Source organism: Nannospalax galili, unplaced genomic scaffold (genome assembly GCF_000622305.1).
Source record: "Nannospalax galili isolate Female #2095 unplaced genomic scaffold, S.galili_v1.0 scaffold217, whole genome shotgun sequence".
Taxonomy (NCBI): domain Eukaryota; kingdom Metazoa; phylum Chordata; class Mammalia; order Rodentia; family Spalacidae; genus Nannospalax; species Nannospalax galili.
In genome coordinates, this window is record NW_008340643.1 from 3,600,158 (window position 1) to 3,626,419 (window position 26,262).

At 35.7% G+C, this 26,262-nt stretch overlaps 1 protein-coding gene across 1 annotated transcript in view; it reads left to right on the plus strand.

Annotated features, from left to right (window-relative positions):
• Positions 1-26,262, plus strand: part of Cnksr2 (connector enhancer of kinase suppressor of Ras 2) — a 229,516-nt gene that overhangs the window by 107,813 nt on the left and 95,441 nt on the right. The window contains exons 6-8 of the mRNA XM_029564782.1: positions 13,430-13,549; positions 16,645-16,704; positions 22,009-22,077. Coding sequence (XP_029420642.1) covers positions 13,430-13,549; positions 16,645-16,704; positions 22,009-22,077 — 249 coding nt within the window. The remainder of the gene's footprint in view (positions 1-13,429; positions 13,550-16,644; positions 16,705-22,008; positions 22,078-26,262) is intronic.

The following is a 26,262-nucleotide window of genomic DNA, read 5'->3' on the forward strand; positions in this document are numbered from 1 at the left end:
TTCCCCCTACCTTGAGCTCCTTTTTCCTCTTTATTCCCATGGCTTCTTTCCATGGTCCTGGCTCCTGTGTTTGCATCAGGATGTATAGTCACATCTAAGGATTTGGAGCTAGGATCCACAAATGAGAAAGAACATGTGTCCCTTGTTTTTTTGAGTCTAGGTTACCTCACTTAGTAAAACAGTTTCTAGTTGCATCCATTTACCTGCAAATTTGATTATTTCATTTTTCTTTACCGCTGAGTAAAAATCCATAGTGTGAATGTACCACATTTTCATTACCCATTCATCAGTTGAGGGACATTTACATTATTTTTATTTATTAGCTATTGTGAAAAGAACAGGGACAAATAGCTGAGCAAGTAGCTTTGTAGTAAGATGTTGAGTCCTTTGGGTATATAACAAGGAGTCATATACCTGGATCATGTGACAGAACAATTTTTAGTTCTCTTACACTGATTTATATAATGATTGCACCATTTTGTAGTATTACCAGCAGTGAGTGCATGTTCCCCTTTCCCCACATCCTCATCAGCATTTATTTGTTTTCTTCATCTTAGCCATTCTGACTGAGATAAGATGAAATTTTAAAGTAGTTTTAAGCACATGCCTTTAATACCAGCACTCAGGAGGCAGAGGCAGGCAAATCTCTGTGAGTTCAAGGCCAGACTGGTCTAATTAGTGAGTTCCAGGTCAGCTGGGGCTACAGAGAGACTCGGTCTCAAGAAGACCAAGAAGAAAAAAAAGAAACAAAGAAATTTTAAAGTAGTTTTAATTTGTATTTCACTATTTGCTAAAGTTGTTGAACACTTTTTAAAGCATTTGTTAGGCATTTGTTATTACTTCTTTTGAGAACTTCTTGTTCTCAAAATGACCACCTTGGGTCATTTTTTTCCTGATTCTTTGTTTTTGAGTTCTTTGTATAATCTGGAAACTAATCTTATATCGGATATATAGCTGCCAAAGGTTCTGTACTAGTCTGTGGGCTTCCTCTTCACTTGTTTGGATGTTTCCTTTGTTGTACAAAAGCCTTTTAATTTAATGAGGTCCCATTTGTTAGTTATTGACCTTAATTCCTGAACAACTGAAGCCAATTTGGAAAGTCCTTACCTACATCTATATCTTTTACATTATGGCCTGTATTTTCTTCTAACAGTTTCAGCATTTCGGGTTTCACATTGAGGTCTTTGATCCATTTGGAGTTGCCTTTATTTCAGCCTTAAAGATAGGGGTCTAGTTTGATTCTTCTATAGGTGGTACATGTACAGAATGCAATATTTACTACTCACAGCTACTGTCTGAAAATGTTGAGGAGGATATAATTTATGAATAAATTGCATGACTATACCAAAATATTGGTCAGTGTTAAACACAAGATTCTAAATTATAATGCTAAGTAAAGCATTGTGAGTGCAGAGTAAATCATCACTAATAAAATTTCAAAAGGGAATATTCTGGAATTGCAGTATTTATAATATTTGCTGGTAAGATGAGAGCTGAATGTTTTAGTTTCAAATAGGTTCCTATTTTTTTCCAGTTATTTTACAGTGTGTTTATAATGAAATCAGGCAAAATATATACTTTATTCTATATTAATACTTCTGATGGCTTTTAAAGTTTAATATATTTCATATAGGTATAATAATCAAAACTAACTTGGACAATGCTTAGGCTAGATTATGATGGTCTCCTTTTCTCTTTAAAATCAGAGAGTTATTTTGGTTAAAATTAGAAAATAGAAATCTGTGAAAAATCTGGTGGAAGGAGAAACTGATTGTCGTGTTGAACAGGGATGTTTGTTAATGTGTAGTGTGACAATGAATGAAAAGAGACTGAACAACTTGTATTTCTTTGGAAATTGCCATTAAATATAATTGTTCAAAACAGAGAGTACAACCATAAAAGACAAACACAATGAATAAAATCAATGTACTATCTATTTGAGTGATTATTTACTAAAATTAAAGTGTTGCATTTTCTTAGCTTTGTCAGAGTCTGAAATTTCCCTCAGTTGGGCCTTGTCCTGCTCTACATGCTCCACGGTATATTGGAGACCCTCTGTTTTGTTCCACAAAGATCCCTATTTTATATACTAAATCAGCTACAGAGAATCTAGAGCTTTCTTAGTTCCACGTGCTTTCTCCTCACTCTCTCCTTATACTGCAGCCTTTGCATTTGAAGAAGCTCTTTGAGACCTTGGGCTGTAGAGAATTATTCTGCTTCTTGCAGCCCTGCTGCTCTCATTGGTAAGCCTGGAGGACTTGTCAGCTTTGATAAATTCAAGGAAATTCCAGACGATGCGAGTTTATTAAAGTCACACTTCTTAAGTCAGACTATTCTGAGATCAAATAACATTTTACATTAACCAGCAGTGTGGGCTTTGTAAAGATAATGGAAAAATAAATGCACACTTGCCCATTTTATCATTTTAGTGTTAAGATCTTTTAGTTGTATAGTGCTTTACCTTTTACTTTTCAAGAATATCCTCCTCCTCTTCTTCCTAGCTCTCTTTGTCTCTCCCTTCCTGCCTCCCTCTCTTCTTTTTCCCTCCTTTCGTTCTTTCTCCTTTCCCTCTCCCCTGTCTTTCCTCTTCTCTTTCTCTTTTATCTCACTTTCTCTAACCTATTTGCTAGACTAAGTTTGGCATGTTAGCCATTTTTTTATTTCATGAGCACTTTGTATAATTTTTCATTTCTTTAAATTTATTAATTATTTCTTCTGAAAATCCATCTGGACTGAGATTATTATGCATTCTCTGTTTCTGGGCTAAAATATGCAGAGGCAAATGTTAGACTGAAGAGGAGAACCTGGAAGAGAAAGTGAAGCGCTCATTTTAGTCTTTACTCTCACATCAATATGATACATTATATAAGCATAGCTTTCCTCTGCTAATCATTCCAAACCTTGAAGATTATTTAAGCACTAGAGTAGCAGCATGCCCCATAATGTAATAAAAGTAGTAGTATTAATATTTAATCTTTAGAGATTTCTTGAAAGCAGTACATGCTAATGACTTAAAAATCCATAATTTTTATATTGATATTCAGAAGATCCCTGAGTGGTGAAAAGGCAGCTTTTTACCAATTATAACCTGGGATCCTCTCTGAAAGCTCTGGTCTTGGTCCAAATCAAAGCTGAATTTTTGTGTGCTTGATATTTCATTTGGACTGTAACATTGAAGCATACAAATTCTGATGATTCTTATTAAAAATTATTTCTAATATTTAATTGTACAAATAAAAATCATTAAGATGCATTATTTTTATTTTTAAATTTTTATTGAACTTTAGTGTGTTTCATACAGAACATGTTAATCATCTTTATACCCCCTTCTCCACTGGCACCCTCCCATAGCCCACACCCTCACTGTATTTCATGCATGCTGTCATTTGTGTTAAGGCCTATTGTGTCAAGTTAGTATCCCCAGACATCCCTCAGTGCAAGTTCATCCACTGAGGTCTAGTCAGCCTATCTAGAGTCCCTCCCTTTAAGAAGATCAGCTCTTCCTCACCCAGCAGTAGTCAGCTGCCAATAGTTTTTCAGCCAAGATTGGGGCAAGCTGCCCATTTCCATAATTCTGTGCTGGATTTCTGTCTATTTGAGTTTGTATGGGTTTTGCACATGATGACACCATTGCTGTAGGTTCATATGAGCAAAGTCCCAGGAGCCTGTAAGATTCTATTTCCATATGGTCGTGCACCTCCCCCCTGGCCCTTATGATTTTTCTACACCCTCTTCTGCAATGGTCCCTGAAACCTGGGTAGGTGAAGTTTAATATAGGAATCTATTCCAAAGGCCCACATTCTGCAGACTCCCATACTCTATACTTAGGTCATTTGTAGTCTTTTGTCATCATTGATCTCTGTTCCATGAGGAAGCTCTGTTGATGAGAGTTGAGAGATTCATTACTATTCTCTCTACCCCTTGTTCCACTATGTTCCATGAGCCTTAGGAGTAGAGGTTCTGTTGTAGACATGTCACTTAGGGTTGAGCAATTCAGAGACAATCTCTGTGTATGACCAGTTGTGGAACTCTTTAATAATCTGTCTGTTGCAAAAGAATCACTTTTGATGAGTGGTGACTGGGATCCTTGTATATAAATATAAGGACCCATATTTACCACATACTAAGAAATTACATTTGTCTGGGAATGTGACAGCCTTGGAATTTTCTCTAAAACCTATGACCCCTCCAACCATGTGTATTTGGTTGTGTTTACAGTAACACACATGAGTTCCTCTCTCTGAGTGGGTTTTAAGTTCAGTTAGATAGCTGTTGATTACCCCGAAGATAAAACTGCCACTACTGCTCCAATATAGTTTGCTGTGCCAGTCATTGTTGTGGCCTTAAAGCTGAGGTTGGACCATCAATTGATGTTCTCCTTTAGCAGCTTGCATAGTGTCCTCCAAAACTATGAAACCTATCCTTCAGGGGAAGTGGCTTCCTGGTCAGTTCCGGCTCCATTGTTCCAAATCCTGTGTCCAAACTATGTCGTGTCTTCAGCAATATGGTCTCAGTTTCAAGTTCTGAGAGGCATTCAAGGGCTGTGGCAATAGACTGTATAAATTTTGGGAGGCTTTTTGACTGCCCTGGCCAACAACTTGAAGGGAAGTTTCTCTCATCTGGCACCGTTTCTAATTAAATAGCCTTCAGCGATACACATGGACTCATGTAGAGATACTGTATATGTAATTTTTCAGTGTGTTTTTGAACTGTTACATACCCCTCTGGTTTTCCACACCAGCTAAGCATTATTTATCACCTTACTCTCTCCCTGTCTAAGCCTCCCTCCCAGTTAAGGTTCCTTAATTTTCCCCATTTACCCTCCTCCTCCTCTTCTTCCTCCTTCTCCTCCTCCTCCTCTTCTTCCTCCTCCTAACCACCAAAGTACTGATGGTGAGAGCTTTATTTTACAGTTTATGTAACCCTTCTAATTTGACCCTCTTCATTCTTTGTAGTCAACCTAAAGAGACATGGTAACACTATTACTGAATTAAGAATTGTTTTTTGAACTGTATTGCCTTTTGACACTTTTAGTGATTTATTTTGTTGTAAACTATTTTAAATACAAATTAAAGTCTTGGGACTGGAGCCATGGCTCAGTGGTTAAGAGCACTTACTGCTCTTGCAAAGGACCTCAGTTCAGTTTCTAGCACCCACATGACAGATCACAGCTGTCTGTAACTCCAGTTCCAGGGGATCTGATGCCGTCTTCTGACCTCTATGGACACTGCACTCATATTGTTACCTTACATACATATAGGCAAAAATGCATATAAAATAAAAATAATTAAGTCTTTAAAAATTAACTTCTCTACAACCAATATCCATGCAGAAGTGATAAAGGAGATCTCTAAGTATAATATGACAGAAGTAGAACTGTTTTTCTTTCCTATGACAGAAAGAGAACACCTGTGGAGTAAAGGGAATGCGACCCACATGAAGAAGATAATATACTATTAATGTTTCTTATTATGATTTACATAGAGTGTATTTATGTAAGTGTTCTTGGTAATATTACATTTGCTGAACACATTATGCATTGCAAAATACTTTCATGTTCAGACTGACTCTAAGGGTACAATCCTTGTCCTCACAAATTCTTTGTTTTTGTTGAGTACTAACATAATTTAATGTAGTAGAAGGGGCACTGATCTGAGAATTTAAAAATTTTGAGTCCTGGGGCTAGAGAGGTGGCTCAGCAGTTAAGAGCACTGACTGTTCTTACAGAGGATCTGGGTTCAATTCCCAGCACCCACATGGCAGCTACGAAACATCCTTGACTCCAGTTCCAAGGGAATCCGAAGCCCTCTTCTGATGTCTGCGGCATTGCACGACCCGGGTGCACTCACATACACGCAGGGAATACACTCATACACATAAAATAAAAAAATAAATAAAATATTATTTAAAATTTTTGTGTCCTGACTCCAGTCTGACACTTACTAGCTGTGAACAAACTTAAATTAGCCTTTCTAATTAAGTTGAAGGATTGGACTAACTGTGATTTCTTAAATCTAAATGCCGTAATTCTTTGAGGACAAACTCACAAAATCATGAGAAAACTGACTCGTCCCATAAAGTGATAAATGTGAAGAAGAACTTGATCTGAGTCCACTCTATATGTGATCAAAGACACTGAATTTTTTAAAGTACTGTCAAGTTGCTGTAAAATAATTTTTCAACGCAGTTGAATCAGCATGGAGACAGAAACTACACAGTAACATAAAATAAGTTCGATACAGGTAATAATAGGAGGCTGTCTGTAATGATGTAAAAGGAATACTAAACCATTCCCAAGGGCTGAAGGACGAGAGTACGCAGGGAAGGACATCTTACAGGCAGGTAGACCACCCTCTCCTAAAGCTCAGAAAGTAAAGTATAGCTGCTAACTGATTGATTTGCCTAGGTCAGAGCTGGGCCTCAGCTGCCAGGACAGCAGGGAAACAGCATTTCACAATGTAGGCAGAAAGGTATGGTAAAAGAGTTCATAGCAAGATTTGGGGTACTGCTGTGTGTAAGAGTTCTCAAGAGCATGTTAAAATATCCTCAAGATGGTATACTCTAAGCCTTGGCCCAAGCTGCCAGGTTACTGAGAGATTTATGAATGATTCCGGTGAGTGACTGGAGCAGAACATTATCTGATGTCCTCATAGGCGTGCACCACCCATAGACCTTAAATCAGGAACAAGAAAATACAAAGTGCAGCCCATGAGAACCCGGAAGAGAAGCCTCCTTCCCCCTGCAGTGTCCCTCCAGTGCCCTCTACTGACAAATACATAGCATCGTGCCCACTATTAAGGAAGAAATGCTTAGAGTTATTAGGTCCAGTAGCACAGAAAAAGCAAAGTGTGAATTTGATGCTGAGAATTGATAAATTAATAACTTGAATCAGTATGGTAAACTCTTACTTCCAAAAACCATGCATTCCACCTTTAAATTTCACTAAGGTATGTGGAAACATTGCTCCCAAGTAAGCCTTGACAAGTTTGATCCTTATTTTGCATATAAGGAATCTATATCTGTGTATCTTGAAAGATGGTACAGCATCTAAATTTATCCAGAAGCTCATCCAGCTCATTCACTCTCTGTTTGAATCTAATATCCAAAGAAAAATTAAGTCATCTTAATAATCTAAGTCTTGCTTGAGTCACTGATATATACAAACTGTTGTTATTCTTGACCTTGAGTGATCTCTCTTCTACTTTGGGACCAACCACAAACCTACCCATCACTGCTTCCTGTCCACAAAACTGCAGGAAATTAGAATAGATGTAGTTCTGGTTTTCAACTTAAAATGACTTACTTATAATATGATAAACTCTCAACAAATATTGTTTTATTTAGTCCTCATCCAAATGCAGAGAAATGGGTACTGTTTTATTTTTAATCAAAATTGTGTGTATAACAGAACTAGGACACTTGGAACTATTAAGTAATTTGCCTAATATCACACAGCTAGTGAGTTGTAATCTGAGGTTCAGTCTCAAGTTCTTCATCACTATCATTCAGATGCTTCATTATGAGCACAAAAATCTAAATCTATGGGTAAAAATTTTAGGCACATCATTTCAATAGTTTTCCTTTTTCTTTTGATGATTTTCTATTGGCATCTGTGGTAAGTAGGATTCAAAAATGGCCCCCAAGATCCATACTCTTGCCATATAATTGCCAATTCTTTAGTATAATTGAGACCTAGGGATATGATGAATTGTGCTTGAACATGATTACATTTGGCTCTATGGCAAAGGTGAAGGAATTTTTCAGATGCGTGTAAAAATCCTTTCTTATTTGATCTAAATATATAAAAAGAGATTAGACCTGGTGAACTTAACCTCATGTGAGCCCTTTTAAAATGTTTAAAATGTTTTAATGGGGACTGGAGATATGGCTCAGCAGTTGAGGGCACTGGCTGCTCTTGCAGAGGACCTGGGCTTTGTTCCCAGCACCCATGTGGTAGCCAGCAACCATCCATAACTCCAGTTCCAGAGGATCTGATGTCCTCTTCTAACTTCCGTGGACATTGCACAGCATGGGTGCACTTACATACATGCAGGCAATACACCCATATACATAAAATATAGAAAGAGATAAAGTATTTTAAAATGCCCAACAAAGACCAGAGATCTTCTGTTGGCCTTTTTAAAAAGCAAGCTACATTGTTACAAGGTTTTCTATGCATTGTGCCAAGGCACCAAGACCTAAGGGGAACCCTTGGGAGCTATGAATAATCCCTGAATGATAGCAAGAAAAATGGAGACTTCAGAAATACAGCCACAAAGAAATGAATTCTAATGGTTTAAATGAACTTAGAAGGTTCTCCCTCTTCTTAACCCTCTCTCTTAGGAACATAGCCCTGATGACACCTGGTATCAGGCTTGTGAATCCCTAATCAGCAGACTAAGGATTGGGTCCAGTGTCTGGACTTCTGAGCCATCAAAACTGAGAGATAATAAGTGTGTCAGCATGCACAAAACCCATGCAAACTCAGACAAAATCCCACCATAGAACTTGGGAAATGGGCAGCAGGCCTCAAACTTAGCTGTAGAGCTATTGGCTGCTAATTACTGCTGGGTGAAGAAGAGCTGATCTTCTTTAAGGGAGAAACGAGATAGGCTGCCTAGAGCCCAGTGGATCAATCTTCACTGAGGGACATTCAGATGCACAAACTTGACTCAATAGACCTTAACATATATGATAACATGCGTGTAATCCGGTGGGGTGCTATGGCAGAGTCGGGATGGAGGTATAAAATGATTGAAGTGTTTTGTATGAAATGCACAAAAATTCAATTAAAATATACATTGGAAAAATTAATGTTATGTTAAGCCTCTGAGCTTGTGATAATTTGTAGCACCACTGTAAATCCCTAGTACACCATCAATTCAAATTTCCACTGAGACTAAACCAAAAGCAAAAATTTTTTTAAATAAAGCTAAAAAGAGACTAGTAGCCAAGAAGCAATAATTATGGAAATAGTTATCTTAAGAATTTAAATATGAGATACTGTATTGCCACCTCTAATTTGTTTGGTTCTTTGGTTAGAGTTGGCGTGTCATTGGAGAAAGAGCACTTCATTGAGCCTCAGAGCTTGGGGTTTTTGCTTTAACTTTGCCTTTAACTTTGTTAACTTGTGCAGGTTGATTGACCTCTTAAGATCCCAAAGTATCATTCAGGAAGATTAGCAAGAGAATCTCACTTATATACACTGAAATTCAAAGACTTTTGGAATTTATGGAATTACAAACTTTAGTGATAAATTTCTATCATTTCTATCTACTATCAAATAAGCTTTAGGACTATATATTTTAAAGTGAATCAATCTAAGAATTTAAAAGATTTGAGCACTATAAGCTTTGAATTAAAATTTTTAAGTGTTTTATTTATTATTTTAATTTTATGTGTATGAGTGTATTGCCTGCATGTAGTTAGGGGCACCCTTGTCATTCAGTGCCTGTGGAGGTCAGAAGAGGGCGTCAAATCCCCTGGAACTGGAGTTATGGACGGTTAGCCACCATGTGGGTGCTGGGAATCAAACTCAGGGCCTATTCAAGAGCAACCAGTGCTCTTATGCACTGAGCTGTCTTTCCAGCCCCTGAATTAATAATTTTATCTCATAAGTGTCTTAGGAGTTAGTGCTTCTGTTCTGTTTTCAGGAACCACATTGCAGCATACTTAATGCTTCTGGTGCTAATGGCAAAAATCAAAATAAATTACCAGAAACACATTTCCAGGCTATGGCATCCTTAAGCATAGTATTTGGCAATTGATTTATGTAGCACATAATTAGTGATTGTTGACTATGTGAATGGCTTCTTTAAGCTTTTGTTTTGAGTATTTCATACATAAGTATATTTACATCATTTCCACCACGCCTCCTCCTCCCTTCAGTTCTTCCAATACCCCCAATCCTTCTCAGTTTTGTGACCGCTTCTTCTTTGATTATTATTGGTACATATACATTCATACATTTACACACACACACACACACACACACACACACACACACACATAAAATGTACCAAGTCTATTTAGTGATCCTTGTGCCTGAATGTGTTTAAGGCTGACCACTTTCCTCCTTTATATAACTGCATTTTACCTTCCCTCCCAGGAAACCTCCCCCACCCCCCCATGACAGTTTCTTTCCTGACCTCTCTTGATTTTCAAATTGAAATATGCATATCTAGGATTTCAAAGCTATTATTCAGCTATGAGAGAAAACATGCGACATTTGTCTTTCTGGCTCTGGGTTACCTCACTCAGGATGATTGTTTCCAGTTCCATCCAATTACCTGCGAATTTCTCAATTTTGTTTCTTTTAGGAGGTGAATAATATTCCATTGTGTATATGTATATGTATATGCATATGTATATGTACCACACCTTCATTATCCATTCATCAGTTGTTGGACTGATAAGTTGTTTCCAATTCCTGGCTCCTGTGAAAAGGGCAGCAATGAACTCTCTCAGGTCTCAGCAGAGACACTTCCTAATGCAGTAGATGGTGATTAATACGGAGAACCACTGCTGGCCAGTGTGCAGATATTAAGATGAAGATGCTGCAGAGTGTTTATCCCTGAATAGCACACTTTGACCTGGGGAATCATTGTAGAAACATTGTAAGAGCCAGAGATGATGAATAACCACAAGGAAATGGTTTTCTAGACACCTGGTCAGGTACTTATCTGAGCTTACAGCAATGGTGACGACATGCAGAAGTATCACATAAGCTCAAGCCAGGAAAACATCCCAGCATAGACATGGGGAAGTGGTTAAGAAACCCCAACACTACCTGAGGAACTGTTGACAACCAATGACTGCTGGGAGTATGAAAGTCAGTCTCTATCAAGGACTTAACACTTGAAAGGCTAACCAGGCTCCTGTGGATGGACCCACACTGAAGATTTGGGGACACAAATTAGCCTCTACAGGCTGTAATTTGTGTGTGTGTGTGTGTGTGTGTGTGTGTGTGTGTGTGTCTGTGTCTGTGTGTGTAATAGGGGAGGTGCATATGGGGAAGGGAAATCTAAGTATGATCAAAATATAGTGTATGTCAGTCTCAAAAATTAAATTATAAAAGTAAAATAATACTTTAAAATATCCTTTATAAAGTGGTTCCCAGTCATCTTCTAGATATAACACAGTTGTCCTTTTGTGGCCAAAATTACAGTTGTCATGCAACTAGACTGGCCATTGTGAATTCTAGTCATTGTAAGATGGCCATAGAATTAAGAGTAATGAACTAATTAATCTCCTTTGGAATTGAGGCCTTTATAGGTTACAAAAAGCAACTGGGAACAAATAAGTAATTTGGTATCTTTGGATAGGAGCTGTATTGGGCTGTTTCAAAAATAAATTATCGTATTTAGATTATAAGGCATATAAAATAATCTCTATTGCCTCATTTTTTTTTTGTCTGAAGAAAACAGCCTCAAGGATATAACTTACTTATACGTGAAGAGTAAAGCATTGTCAGTGTGGTCATTACCCACATCTGTCCTCATATCAGGCCCATGTTCTTCCCCTGAGTATTGGTATTTTGTGGCTAATCCACATCTTTTTTATCTGATAACCACAATTAATGTGCAGTCTTGGGAAGCAAATGCAAAAATCATGAGTCCCATTACAGAGGCTAGTTCATCCTGACAGTTTCTGTAGTGTGAGGAAACTGGGCCCAGCACAGACTGAGGCTATAGACCAAGACTAGAATATAACAAATAAAAACACAGTCTTTATTGTTTTGACCAAGGAGACAGAGGTAACTATCATCTTCACAGTAGGCTGTGGCAATAGCCACAGAACACAGAAAAATTAGTTGGATGATTATATCTTAGTTAGAAGATTATTATCTTGATTCCCACAAAATAGCAAATCCTTCAGTAAAGAAAAAAGTGTTTATTTGACCTTCAGCTCAGTCAACTCACATATAGGTATGTTTACAGGGTTGGGGACCAAACAAATAATATTTATTGAGTGCCTTATATGTTCTAGGATCTACCTACATAGTGGGAGTGGTAAGTGGAAGATGGAATAATGTCAGAAGGAAACAAAATAAGATAGTTGTACATTTCTGACTATCCCTAAAAGCCTGAAGGAACAGAGTGAGTTTGTTCCAGACTTTCCCTGTTAGCAGTGTGGAATTTTATATAAAGATAAACTTGATCCTGAAAGTCCAGACAAATTTAAAAAGAATTAACCAATCAAACTTGAAAGAGTCGTCATTCTAAGATCTTGGTCATTTGTCTTAAAAAAAAAAAAAAACTTTCTGATCATGAAATAAAAGACATCAAGATTTTTGGAGGATGTGGGTTCTTTTGAGACAGGGTCTCCCTGTAGCCCCAGCTGGCCGTGAATTCCCTTATGTTGACCATGGTGGCCTCAATCTCACAGATATCTGCCTACCTCTGCCCCCCCCAAGTGCTGAGATAAATGGTATGTGCCTCCATGCCTGGCTAGCCATCAAGAATTTTAATATTATATTGAAATTATTAGCTTAACATAATTTGAATTAAATTAAGCCTCAATATCAAATGGATCTCAGATGATGAAGATTGTTTAGAAATATGTTTATCAGTTGTAGTTTTCTGGAGGAGTCCCCAGGGTCTTTTTATGTATCGATTCATATCATCATCAAATAAAGATATTTTAAGTTCTTTCCTTCCTATTTGTATCACATTTATATCTTTCACTTGTCTTATTGCTCTAGCTAAGACTTCAAACACTATATTGAACAGGAATGGAAAGATTAGATATCCTTATCTCATTCCTGATTTTAGTGGAAATGCTTTAATTTTTTAAATTATTTATTTAATAACCATATAATTAGAAGAGGCATTACAACAGCATTGACATATTCAGTAACAATTTCCAGAGCTAAGATGCTTCTCTTTCAAAATTGGCTGTAAATTTGGCTGAAGTGCTTTAATTTTTTTACCCATTTTGGTTAATGCTGTCTATGAGCTTGTTGTATATTTAGGAGTGGTGCATCAAATATTATAAATAATACATACATATAACTTTCATTAACATCCTGACATATAGTTCATATATTAGTAATTATTAATTTAAAATATGTGTTGTGTACATTATGTGCACCTAAATAACTCTTTTAAAATATTTTAAAGATTAAATGCCAGTTAACATTCTTCTACTGTATGTTTTTTTCTCCTTGAAAAGCTATGATAGGGACTGGAGAGATTGCTTAGTGGTTAAGAGCTCTTGCAGAAGACCAGAGTTCAGTTCCCAACACTCAAGTTGGGCAGGTTGCAACCACCTATAACTTTATCCCCAGGGGATCTGATATCCTCTTCTGAACTCATGTGCAAAGACGCACATATGTACATATAATTGAAAATAAATCATGAAACTTATAATAAATGATGATTTATATGTTACATGTGTTTACTATAACTGTTTTCTTTTTCACTTCCAGTGTAAAACTCTTTCTGGAGTCTGTGACCACATTATATCCCTGTCATCAGATCCTTTGGTTTCACAGTCTGCTCACCTCGAAGTGATTCAGCTGGCAAATATCAAACCAAGTGAAGGGCTGGTAAGAGATACCATGTTTATCAAAGCCATCATCCATCAGTGCACAGCAAATGATGGGGGCAAGACAGCCTCCACATGTGGAAGTCTATGAATTTCCACAGACATTGAACATTTTGGTTCTTTTTTTCCTAGAGAAGTTAAGGTAGGAGAAGTTTGTCATACAAAGAACGTTTTTAAAAACAAATGAAAATAAAAGAGAATTGAAAATGGTGATTTCTGAATTATCTCATTTAATAAATGAATCATTGATGACATCCTTTCACATCCATTCACTGATTAAAATTCCTTAGCTTAAGAACATTTAGAGTTTTGTAATAAGCACAACGTTACTCTCCTTGGAAGTATTTTGTTTGTTTTACTTTGTTTTTTTTCTGGTTTTAATAGATCTTCCTTCCTCTAGAATATGTAGCTAAAGACAAGTGACATTTTTCTGTGTGGATGAATGTGTGGTACATGTGTGCAAGTGTGCATGCATGTGTAGGGGCCAGGATTTAGCACTGAGTGTCTTCCTCCTCTATTGTTCTCTACTTTATTTTTTGAGACAGAGTATCTCACTGAACTTGGAGTTCACCAAATGGTTAGAATAGCTGCCAGTGAACCCTCCAGGATCCTTCTGCCTCTCCTTCCCAGCACTGAGATCGCAGGCATGTACCACCATGTGTGGTTTTGTATGTGTGTGTGTGTGTGTGTGTGTGTGTGCGCACGCTATGGATCCAAACTGAAATCCTTATGATTTTGCAACAAGCAATTTACCCACTGTACTATATCCTGATCCCCTATAATCATTATAAATTACATCCACTTTTCCATATCCATTATTATAAGAATGAATAATCATATAAAAATTGCTACCACTAGGCTAACATCCATGAAATACATCAATGCTTTTTTGTTATATTAATTAGATGGTCAAAATGTATTAATTTAAAGTTTGACCCAAGGGAGAGCTTTTTTAATACTCCATAGAAAGTAAGCAGATAAAATTTATATTGATAAGGAACACACACACATGCACACACACACACAAATAAAAACTGACTAGAGAACGTTTACATTCTGTACACCTATTAAACATAAGTTTGATCCTATCATGTTTCTTATTTCTTCTCATAGTTAAATTTACAAATTAACGAGAGTCTGGAAAATAGAAATATTGGAAATTAGCATATTATTAGAGATCTCTAAGTAGATTACCTTTTTACATGGCTTTTTCACACAGTTATGTTTGTATGTATATAAAATTTGTATATAGCTATTTCAGAGAGAGCAAAGCTTTCATTGGCCACCAATGATATTTGGTTTGAGTCCATACAATGCAGTTTCTTCTAATATTTGACATATTGACTCATCTGTGGATTTTAACCTGTCATAGATGAAATAGGAGGGACAGGAATAGATCATATTAAGAGCTTCTGTAAGCTCTATGACTGTGATTCTAAAGATAGTATTATTTGAAGAAAAGGACCTCACTTTCTCTCTTACTGGGAGAAAATCATCATGAGAAGTGAATCAACACTAAATAATGGACTTTAAGAACACTTGATTTTTTTTGGTTTTGGTAGCATTTAGATAGTAATTAGCCATAAGAAATATCTAAAAGGCCAAGGGTGAGGGCACTTGCATTAGATCCCAGCACTTAGGAGGCAGAGGTAGGCAGATCTCTGTACAGTCAAGGCCAGCCTGGTCTCATCACGAGTTTCAGGCCAGCTGAGGCTACAAAGAAACCCTTTCCCAAAACAACAACAACAACAAAATATCTAAAAGACAAATGAAGAAAAAAATCTGAGAGAGTGCACTTAGTTGTGATTAAGACAAATTGCTTTTAAAAAACAATAATTAGCATAAAATTAAAAGTTAGGAAAATGAGATTAGAATGTTTCAAAACTGAATGCCAGACAAGAGATGACTAGAGAGGAAGGGGCTCTTTGAGAAGCCTCTTGGCTTCAGCATTCTTTTTCTTGTGATGTACTTGAACTGTCTCCAAATATGCCTGATTCTACCAACTCGACTGTGATTGGTTAACTGATATTTGGAGATGAAGTGAAGCAAATGTGGTTTTAGCAAAGTGAGCAAGAAAAAATGATCTAGCTGTTTAACTTCAGAGTTGGTTGGTTGGCTAGTTGGCTGATTGATTGATTGATTGATTGTTATTGTTTTTCAAAAGAAAAAAGAGAGTCCTTGATTAAATATGAGACCAGTATTTGGTCTCATTTCCAGAAAAAAAATAATACTTGAAATACAGGCCTTCCTACTGTTTGCCACTTTCAGAGAAGAGCAAATAATCAGTTGTATTTTCTTTGACTTCTTAACTATTTAAAAAATAATTAGTTTGAAACTCTTCTGAACAACTTGTTTCTTCTCTTTCTCTTATTGCCTGACTTCTGGTTAATATTCTATTTAGTAGTGCTAAGGTGATATTAAAAGAATAAAGAAATTAGATTTTATTATTAAAAGCAATTACAACAAATGGTATGTTGAAATTAGAAAATTAAATATTATATATCTTCATTTGAATGCCATTTTTAAATCATGCATTCTATCCTGTTGCTCTTCATTATGGAAAGTTTTATAGTTGAACTTACCTCTTTTTGGTATTCTTGAGAAAGGGTCTCCTTGTAGCCCTAGCTGGCCTGTAACTTGCTATATAGATCAGGCTGGCCTCAAACTCACAGAGATTCACCTGCCTCTGCATCCTGAGTGCTGGGATTAAAGGCACACACCACCAGGTCTGGCAAGAAACCTAATTTTTAATTGTATAATTATACCAAGTCTAATAGATTACTAATATGCCAGTATTTGAATTTTCCCATTATAATTTCTATTTTACCACAGAATGTACAGTGTGGATTATAGAAGAATGAAGTATGTTCAAGACATTGAATTATCATGGTGATTTTTCTAGGTCTTATAGGAAATTTACTTATCAAGTAGTTATTTGAGTGGAGGCTTCATTAGACAACCTTTAGAAACCAGACTTTCACATAGTAATTTCTCGACAATTTTAAGACAGCATTGTTGACTCTGAGATTGTAAATGAAATTATATTTGAAATTAAGCCAGTTGCTTCACTTTTTTCTGATGCTGTCTTTTTCATAGGGTATGTATATTAAATCCACTTACGATGGCCTCCATGTAATTACTGGAACCACAGAAAATGTAAGTATTAAAACATTTTCAATTTGGGTATGTGTATATTTCATATGATTAAGGTTGACTGCTGACTAAAGGAACAGATAGATGAGAGCTCTATCTAAGCATACATGCTAAGTTAGTAGGTTCTTGTTGTATTAGAATGTTAAGTCTTTTTTTTTTTAGTTTAAAACAGTTACTTAGAGGAAATCAGATGTTTTGTATTTGTATCCAGAGAGTTATCTTTGTTGAGTATTTTCTGGTTCATGACAAGTTATTGTGACATCTAAAAGAATCCACTTCCATTTGTCAAATAGTTTGGTTATTTTAAGAAACCTTGCTGATGTGAGAAACATTAAGTAAGTCAGACTTTTTGAATACTTGCAGCGCAGCATAATTCAGCTTGATTCAATAGAGGTGTAGCATGGCATGGCAGAGGGTTTTTCAGTGAAGATTTTTAGACAGCAGGATCAGCCTTCTTTGAGAACTTGCTAGAGACTCAAATTCTCAGGCTCTACCACAAACTCACTGAGGAATCCTAGAGAGCACTGATTGTTGTTGTCATTGTTGCTGTTGTTGTTGCTTGGTTCTAACCCTTTAACAGATGTGCTATTACAATAGTCTTTTCTATTCTTTCAAGATTTCATAGAATGTATTTTGATCATATTCAAACCCCTTCCCCAATCTCTACCACCACCTTCCTACCCTCCAATTTCATGTCGATTATTATTTTTCTTTTTTAAAATGCTTATCAAGTCTAATTTCTGTTTCCCAAATGCTCTTTGGTGTGGGTCCATCCCTTGGAGCCTGGTCAACCTACCAGGTATCACACCCTTAAAGAAAACTGACTCTCCCTCTCCCATTATATATCAGTTGCCAATAATTTCTAAGCTAGGGCTGGGCATTCTTGGCCACCTCTCCCCTCCATGCTCTTTTTTTCCCTCACTTGGGCATCTACTTGTCTTGTGCTTATGGTCATAAGTGCTGTGGGTTCATATATACAACTGCCCTTTTGTGTCCAGACAACATGGCTTCCTTGTATTCATCCAGTACCTCAGTTTCTTACAATCTTTCTGTCCCTTATTCCACAATGAGCCCTGAACCTTGGAAATAGTGTGATGTAGGTATCCTATTTAGGGGCAAACACTCCATGTTCTCTTACTCTCTACACACTGAATAGTTGTAGATCTCTGTGTTAATCACTATCTACTGAAAGAAGAAATTTCTCTCATGACAGTTGAGATGCATCAATCTATGGATATAACAATAAGTCATTAGGAGTTTGTTTAACACTATGTCCATTTAGCAAAATAACAATAGTAAAGTTGTTCCCTATGGCCTGTGACCTGTCTAACCACAGGTTCCTGACCCTGATAACAGTGCCAAGTATGAGCTCCATCTAGTGAAGCAGGCCTTATATCTGATCAGAAAGTGGATGCTAACTCCCTTAACATCCATGTCACTAATGCACTCCCGGGCATATCTTGTTAGGGAACTTGTTATTAAAGCTTGCAGGATTCACAGCTAGATAGGGCTGATTATTACTTTCTCTTTTGATAGCATGCGTAGCACCTTCTAGCACTATGAAAGCTAGCCAGTAGAGGCAAAGCTTTGAGGTCAATACCAACTTGATTTCTCCTTATTTGTCCCGTGACTCACATATGTAGTATCTTCAGCAGGGTCTCACCTTCAAGTTCTGGTGGGTAATGAAGAGAAATGGCAGTAACCTTTATTGGTTGAGGGTCTGTGGGTACCCTTGGTCAACAACTCCATAAGAGGGAGTCCATTCTCAGCATTGGGCTTTTTATTTAGCTAGCCTGTGGTATCTGTTGGGGCACTGAACCCGTAGTATATGGTAACTACATTTAAAGTTTTTTATATTGTATATGTATATATTTTAAGAGATACAGTTATGTTGTACAAAGAAATATAAAGTGATCAAGTTTAAGGATTATCATGATTGGTATAATAGAAATTAAATAATAATCATTATCTCTGCATTTAGTTATTTAATCATCTCAAATTTGTGTTACTTCTAAAGATTCAGACAAATTGCCTGTTTATGCTGTGTTCCTTTAAGGAAAACTATGGTGGAATTACTTTAATTTCAGTTGTCTTTGATCTCAACATTTTCCCAATATTTTTTTCTTTGAAATCAACATTTTCTTCATCTAACACATCTATTAACTCTAATAAATTGTTGATTTTCCTTCTTTTTGAAAGTGAGGCAAATACTTGGCATTTGAATGCTGTAGCACACTACTATTTGATATTAAAAGTGATCATCATAGGAAATAAAAATATAAGTTAAATGCATATTGTGAGATAATTAATCATTTTAAATTCAATAAAACCCTAAACACTATTCTTTTGTCTCTAATCACTCTCATTTAATTTTGCATTCATTTGATCATGCATCTATTTATTTCATCATGTAACAGACCTTTGCTTCATGTCTGCTGTCTTCCTGGCATGGTACTAAGCAGTAGAATATGTATAAGGTAGCCTTCTGTGCTTTAGATGTAGGAAGCGTGTAGGGCTTCAACTATATAAACAGTGGTATGATTTGCTTGGATAAAAAAATGAAGGACTAGAAAGTGTTGCCAAGTGAATCAGAGAAGAAATCACAAAACTGGTGATCATGAGCTGTATTATGAAGAATTGGTAGGAAAGGGTCTCTGAGATATTATATGATGTCCATGAAAGTAAGAATTGAGTATTATGCTTTGTGTACTTTACTCAGTAAAACTGGATAAATGGATAAGTGTTCAAAGGAACGTTAGACTCAGAAAAGTTCACAGTGAATCACATATTCATAGTTCACCCTGTGGGTCTTTTTTTCCTTAAAAATATTTCACTATTTTTGGAACCCTCTATAATTTATAATTAGAAACTCTGTGATGAGTCTTAGTAAAGCTGTACACTAAGGTAGGTAACTTATATTTTGCTTTGTCATCCTCTGGTTCTTTGTTTTCTTACATGTCAAATGGGGAGTTTGGGGGAAATGCTCTCTGAGATCCTTTTCAACATTGAAAGTCTATAATTTATATGACTTACCCAAGTTTTTATTTTCCTTTGCAAAAGTTTTCATTTCCTTTGAATTTTATATGCCAACCATCCTTTTGTACATACTGACTAAAAGCATTTGCTTGATTTTCCCTTTTTCCTCTTTTAAAGAATGTTTTGAGCCAAATGCCGCAGTGACTGTCTATAGTTTTAGCTCTATTAAAGTAGTGAGTTATAATCTTTTCAAAATTGTCACGTGGTGCCAACCTAATATGGTAATACTACCACCTTCTAAAGATACTTTGTAATATGCATTTTTTTTTCTTAGAGTGTAGTTCACATCTCAGATAAATATAACTCCTTAATAGTATTCTTACATCATTCCATAATGAGCTCCTTGGAATATTAGCTTATTTCAAATTTGAGCCTATAACACATATTTTTTGTGAATTTACAAATGTGTTGTAGTGAGGTTAATATTGTTTCAAGATATCTATTATATTTTCAAAATAATTTAAAACTGGAAATGAATAAAAACTAAAGTAAATGTGCTGAGGCCATGGTTCCATTGGTAATCTGCTTGATGTGCAAACATGAGGACCTGAGTTTGGATCCCCTGTACCCACATAAAATCTAGGCACCATGGAGTACATCTGTAACCCCAGTGCTGGGGGAGAGGAGAGGAAAGGTGGATCCCTGGAGATTGCTGGCCAGCTAGTCTAGCCAAGAAGTGAGCCCCAGATTCAGTGAAAGGCACTGTCTCAAAACTTTAGGTGGTGGGGCAACCAAGATGGCTCACTAGGTAAAGACACTTGTTGCCAAGCCTGACAACCTGAGTTTGATCCCTGGAACAAATATAGTAAGAAGGAGGTAAACAATAGCTAAAAGTCCTGTGAACTCTACTGGTATGCCATGGCATGTGCGTGCTATCTTCATCCTCCCAGCACTAAATACATGTAAAAAAAAATGTGCATGAGGCTGATGAAATGTCTCAGTGGTTAAAGGTGATTGCCACCAAGCCTGATGACCTAAGTTCCGTCCTTGGAACCCACATAGTGGAAGGAGACAACTGACTCCTAAAAGTTGTCCTCTTACCTCCTCACATATAAATAAATAAGTAAAAATAAGATGGTGAAGCAATTTGAGGAAGACACTGACTTCACACACGAACACACATATACACAATTAACACATACATATATACATATATACAAAAATTTGAAATTCAAAACAAAATGACTATAAATCACTTTTAAAGTATATTCTACTTCCAGGTCTCAAAGGTAGCATTTTACTCTTCAGATTCTCTCAATAGATGCAATTGAGTAATATCACAGCATTGGCAAATCATTTTGATAGATTAATACACATAAATCATAAACATCTGTCTATATATTCAAAATACAAGAGCATATTGCCGTATCAGGATATCTAAAATACATGTAATTAATAATCAGTGGTTGGTAACTAGAAAAATAAAGGTATAAAATTTATTACAGTACCAAAGAAAATCATAAAATTTCATCACAAATGTCATTTTGCTTCTTATAATTTGTCAATATTAAGTTCAGTTGGGGTTTTTTGGCTTTGTTTTATTTTTGGTTTGAATCTCATATTAAACTAATGACATAATAGAATTGTCATATGCTGTAGATGTGTTGGCATTGTAGCTCATTTACTGTGGTTTCTTGACCAGTTGTATTACAATGTATGAAACATGGGCAATAGCCTGCTCTTATAATTAACCACTTAGAGTGAATGTTATATAATGCAATTTTGATCTAATTGCTGCCTGTGTTTTAATTTGCCTTTCTATAGTATTCAGAGTCAGTTTAATAGTGAAATAAATTACCAATTTAATTATTGGGCTTCAAACTTTGATGGTAATAATATGCATGTATTTCAAAATATGGATTTGCTTAAGTTAATATGAATTGTTTGTATCAAATGGAAAGGGCCTAAATTAAAACATAGCATTGGAAATATATTTTCAAACCTATTGCCTAGTAGTGCTTTAGGAGGGTTGTGCGGATTAATTTTGCAAAATTTTTTAGAAATTATTACTGTCCTTTGAGGCTCTCGAAAACACAGTATTGTCTCCTAGCATAAATACTTGTGTATCACTTTGCATTTATTTTTCTTGTTATTAGCTATACATAGAAGTTATGGAGTGTTTTAACTATCAGTAACCACTTTATAATTATTACTTGAGGATTGTAATTAATTTTAAAAATCTAATTAATGAGGTGATTTTTTGTAATGTTTCTAGAGAAAGAAAATTTTACTAAAATGTGTTGTTTATCATTTCTTTTATTTTGAATTCAGTCACCTGCAGATCGGTGCAAGAAAATCCATGCTGGTGATGAAGTGATTCAAGTTAATCATCAGACTGTGGTATGTATAATTACCTTAAGAGTCAGTGGGAAGAAGTAATTTAAATATTTGCTGAAACAAGAATACCAATCAAATGCCAGTTTTGTACATAAGATAATTGAAGAGCTTTTTAAACATAACGGAATGATTATTCTTCCTAATTATTTGATGGACTGTAAGACATGGATTTAAAAGAAAATGAGAAAAAAATGGTGGTTGTTAGACATGCATTATTCCATGGACTAGTCCAATATAATAATATGCCATTCATGAAACAGGATAACAATTTGGGGACAAAAGTTAAAATGGCAATTTATCTACCTTACCCTTTCAAGCTGGAGGCATATCTCAGTTGTAGATCGCTTGCTTCACAAGAGTGAGACCCTGGCTTCAGTCCTAAGCACTGAAAATAATAGATTAGAAAAGTTAATTCTGTTCATTTTAGGTATAATATTAAAATTTTCTATTGTTATGCATTAGTGAATTAGCTACTATACAGGTTTTCATAACTGCATACATTCATTTATCTACTTAAACGTGACCTTTCACTAATGCATGGAAGATTTTTGTGCATTTAGAAGTATATTTTGGTAAAATTTTTCATCTTCAATAGCTCACTTGGCTCTTGGTTTTTCAAAAGGATCTACAGTTTTAGTTTTAAGATTACTATGCTTCATTAAATAAGTTGACAGACTTTGCCTATGAAGGGCACAAATCTGTTCACAGAATTATGAATGGCCATGGAAGTCTATGCCTATGATATATTTTCAAAGATGTAGAAAAAGCACAGTATATGGTTTTCAGTTTTGATTATTATATTCCTGAACTGGTTCACTTTATATCACCCATTCTGGCAAAGTAAAATATGTTGCCAGAAACAAAATTAAAATTATCTGAGATTATTAGCATAATAATATTCATCTTTAAAAGTATGGGAGTTTTAAAAATGATTGTTCTACATAAAGTTTACTAACTCTCCAGGATGAGTTATCATTTCCTATTTTACCATTTTGTGAAATTTGCTTTTGCATGTCTCAATGCTAGAAGAAAATTTGGGAAGACTGGGGGAAGTTTGGAAAGGCTCTTAAATGATGATGATGATCATGAAGTTGTGATTTTTCCACAGTGAGAACTCATTATTTAAATGATATAAATGTGTTGATGGAATTTTTTATACGTTATTATTTTTTATCTTATTTTATATGTATGAGTGTATTGCCTGCATGTTATGTAAGTGCATCCCTGTCGTGCAATGCCTGCAGAGGCCAGAAGAGGGTGTCGGATTTCCCTGGAACTGGAGTTACAGACAATTTTTACCTGCCATGTGGGTGCTGGGAACCGAACCCGGATTCTCTAAAAGAAGAGCCAGTGTTCTTAACCACTGAGCCGTCTCCCCAGCCCCAAAGGAATTTTTTAAATTAAATATACTGGTGTGTGGCTTACACTGAAGAGTAAGTTTCAGATAACATGCACAGACTTTCTACCCTACGACAGTTTGTTGGCTTTCTTTTCTCATTAGTAAACATTGTTGAAAAGTGCTTATCCTTTTGGAAATGTCTTGTCAGACAGAGGGAGGATTTGGGCAAGGGGGTGGTGGAGCTGCTTTCGTAGGTCAGCAGCTGTCCCTCTTCCTACTCTCATGCAGCCTCCATTTCACCAATGAGACCTTAAGTAGCACTTCTGTTGCATGGTTTCTACAAGCATTTCCACCAAATTCTAAGCTGATAGAAGCTAGTCTCTAGGGAAAAAGAAATTGTTTAAAGCATACTCTTTATGGAGCAGATCTGACATTTATGAAATGAATATGAAAGTCTAAAAGTTTACAAATGAACTAATAAAATCTATATGGATTGGTGACATTTAAATGCTGTGAGAATATGTAAACATCTTTGCATCACAAGAATATTTTACAATTTTAAAAACTACATAGAATGATGGTTAGGGAAACTTAGTTCTGTTTTTTGCTCTGAAATTTACTTATGGCTTTAAATTGCATGTTATCTGAATATCAGCTTATCTTTCTCTAAAAATAATAACCATAGCTAAAAATCTATTGTGCTCTTACAGTGTGCCAAACATCATGTATATCATTCCCATTTTTTATCTTGCTTATTCCTTTTAACAATCCTACAAAGAAGCTCTATGTAAAAGTTGAGACTCAGAGTAATTATTTAATTCATCAACAACTTGAAACTTTCTGACACCAAGACCCATGTCCTTCCTTCAACCTTATTGTGGCCTTCCAAAATTCAACTTATAAACTTGCCAAACAAAGGAAGAAGAATCCTAATAAACGAATAAGCATGTGAGTAAATCTCAGGATTCAATGAGAGATTAAGTGGGGTCAAGCTTTAGAAAAAAGGACAGAGAATTTACATGTCTGGAGTAGCGAATCAGTTTAACTAACATAGAAATGGGTTTGAAGGTCAACTTTACAGCTGTTTCTTCAATGAGCTAATTTCCTCAGATTAAATATGTACAATGCCCATCACAAATACTGGCACACTTTAGGAACTCAATAGAAATTGACTTTCTTACCTCTCTTCTTCCCTTTTACCTACTAGTATTAGAGCCAACAAATAGTTTTTGGATTATAACAGAAACAGGAAGATATTTTGAGTTTCATGAAAGTAACCCTGTATAATCATGTGATCATTTACCTTATTTTCTTCCTTGTGTTCAAGGGAGAGTCATATTTGTGCAGAAATTGTGTTTTTCACTTAGCATAACCTATGCTACCCTGTTCTTTGATTTCCTGTGTTGTAGTCTGTATAGTGCTTTTTAACTTCTTTCTAAACAATACACAGAGAGGGTAGAATGAAAATTCTCTTGACTTTTGATACCTCTAAAGCATAGGCAGGTAGATAAATTAATTGAAACAACTGTAAATTATTTGTGGTCTGCACTTACTCCACTAATGGGCATTAGTGGTGAGCTGGGGTGTTTGCATTAAAATATAGCTTAATATAGCTTAATATGCAATTAATATTAATCATGAAATCCATTAATTCACAAGGATTATTGGATATTATCAGTGTTATCTTATACCATTTCTGATTCAACAATGACAAAAAGCAGTCTGGAGAGACAGCTCAGTGGTTAAGAACACTGGTTGTTCTTGGAGAAGACCCTGGCTGGAATCCCAGCACCAACATGGCAGCTAACAACTGTCCATAACTCCAGTCCCAGGGGATCCGACAGCCTCTTCTGACCTCCTTGGACATTGTATGACACGGGTGTACTTACCTACATGCAGGCAATATACACGTACGCATAAAATAAAAATAATAAATAAAAAATTTTAAAAAAGCAATGACAGTAAACACTGTTAAATCTTATTGCTTTAGATGATACTCAGTGTTTTTCTGTAATTTTGAGTCTCCCTACTACTATAGGTAGTAATATACAATATAAAATAGGTTTTTCTTTATATGTTTCATTGAAAAGAAATTTGAAATCTTTCCATGTGTGCTAGCAAAAGTTAAATGAATCACAGGCAAATTCAAATTTCATTGTTTTAAATGGCTAGTATGATATATATATATATATAGCATATACATATATATGAGAGATATATATGCTCAATATCATTGACTTTCTTTCTTACTGCTATTGCCTCTTCAAGATGTCCAATTCGATGGGTATATTTCTTATATGGTGTTTTTATTTAAAAATATTTTTTCTTACTTAAATTGAAATGGGAACCTATATGTTCTTTTTAATGTTGCTATATTCTTCATTATAAGTGGCTTTTAAGCTTTCACATCAACATACTTCTGTGGCTAAGAAACTGGCTACCAGGTAGGAAGAAGAAAAACAAACCACGAACATTCAAGCAAATCAGAATGAGTCCTATTACATGTCTGTCCTGCCAGTGAAGATCCAACTTCTCAAAGGCTGCTGGCATCTCCCCAGATATTTTCCCACTTCATCTCCCACTGCACCTCTATTCCTGAGAGATAACCTTGTCATAGTTTGATCTACAACTCTGCCCTCATAATGGAGTTGTATCATGTTATTTTAGCTGATGAGACTATAGCTATTAAATATTTGGGATTGTCTATAGTAAATCTGCTAAATATTAGATTAATACTGTTCCTGATATAAATCCATATTAAAAATAGATGCAATCTTCTTAGCAATATCATTCAAAAAAAGTGGCGTGTTTGGTGACTGAATCTAGCATTTAAAAAATTCATCTTATTC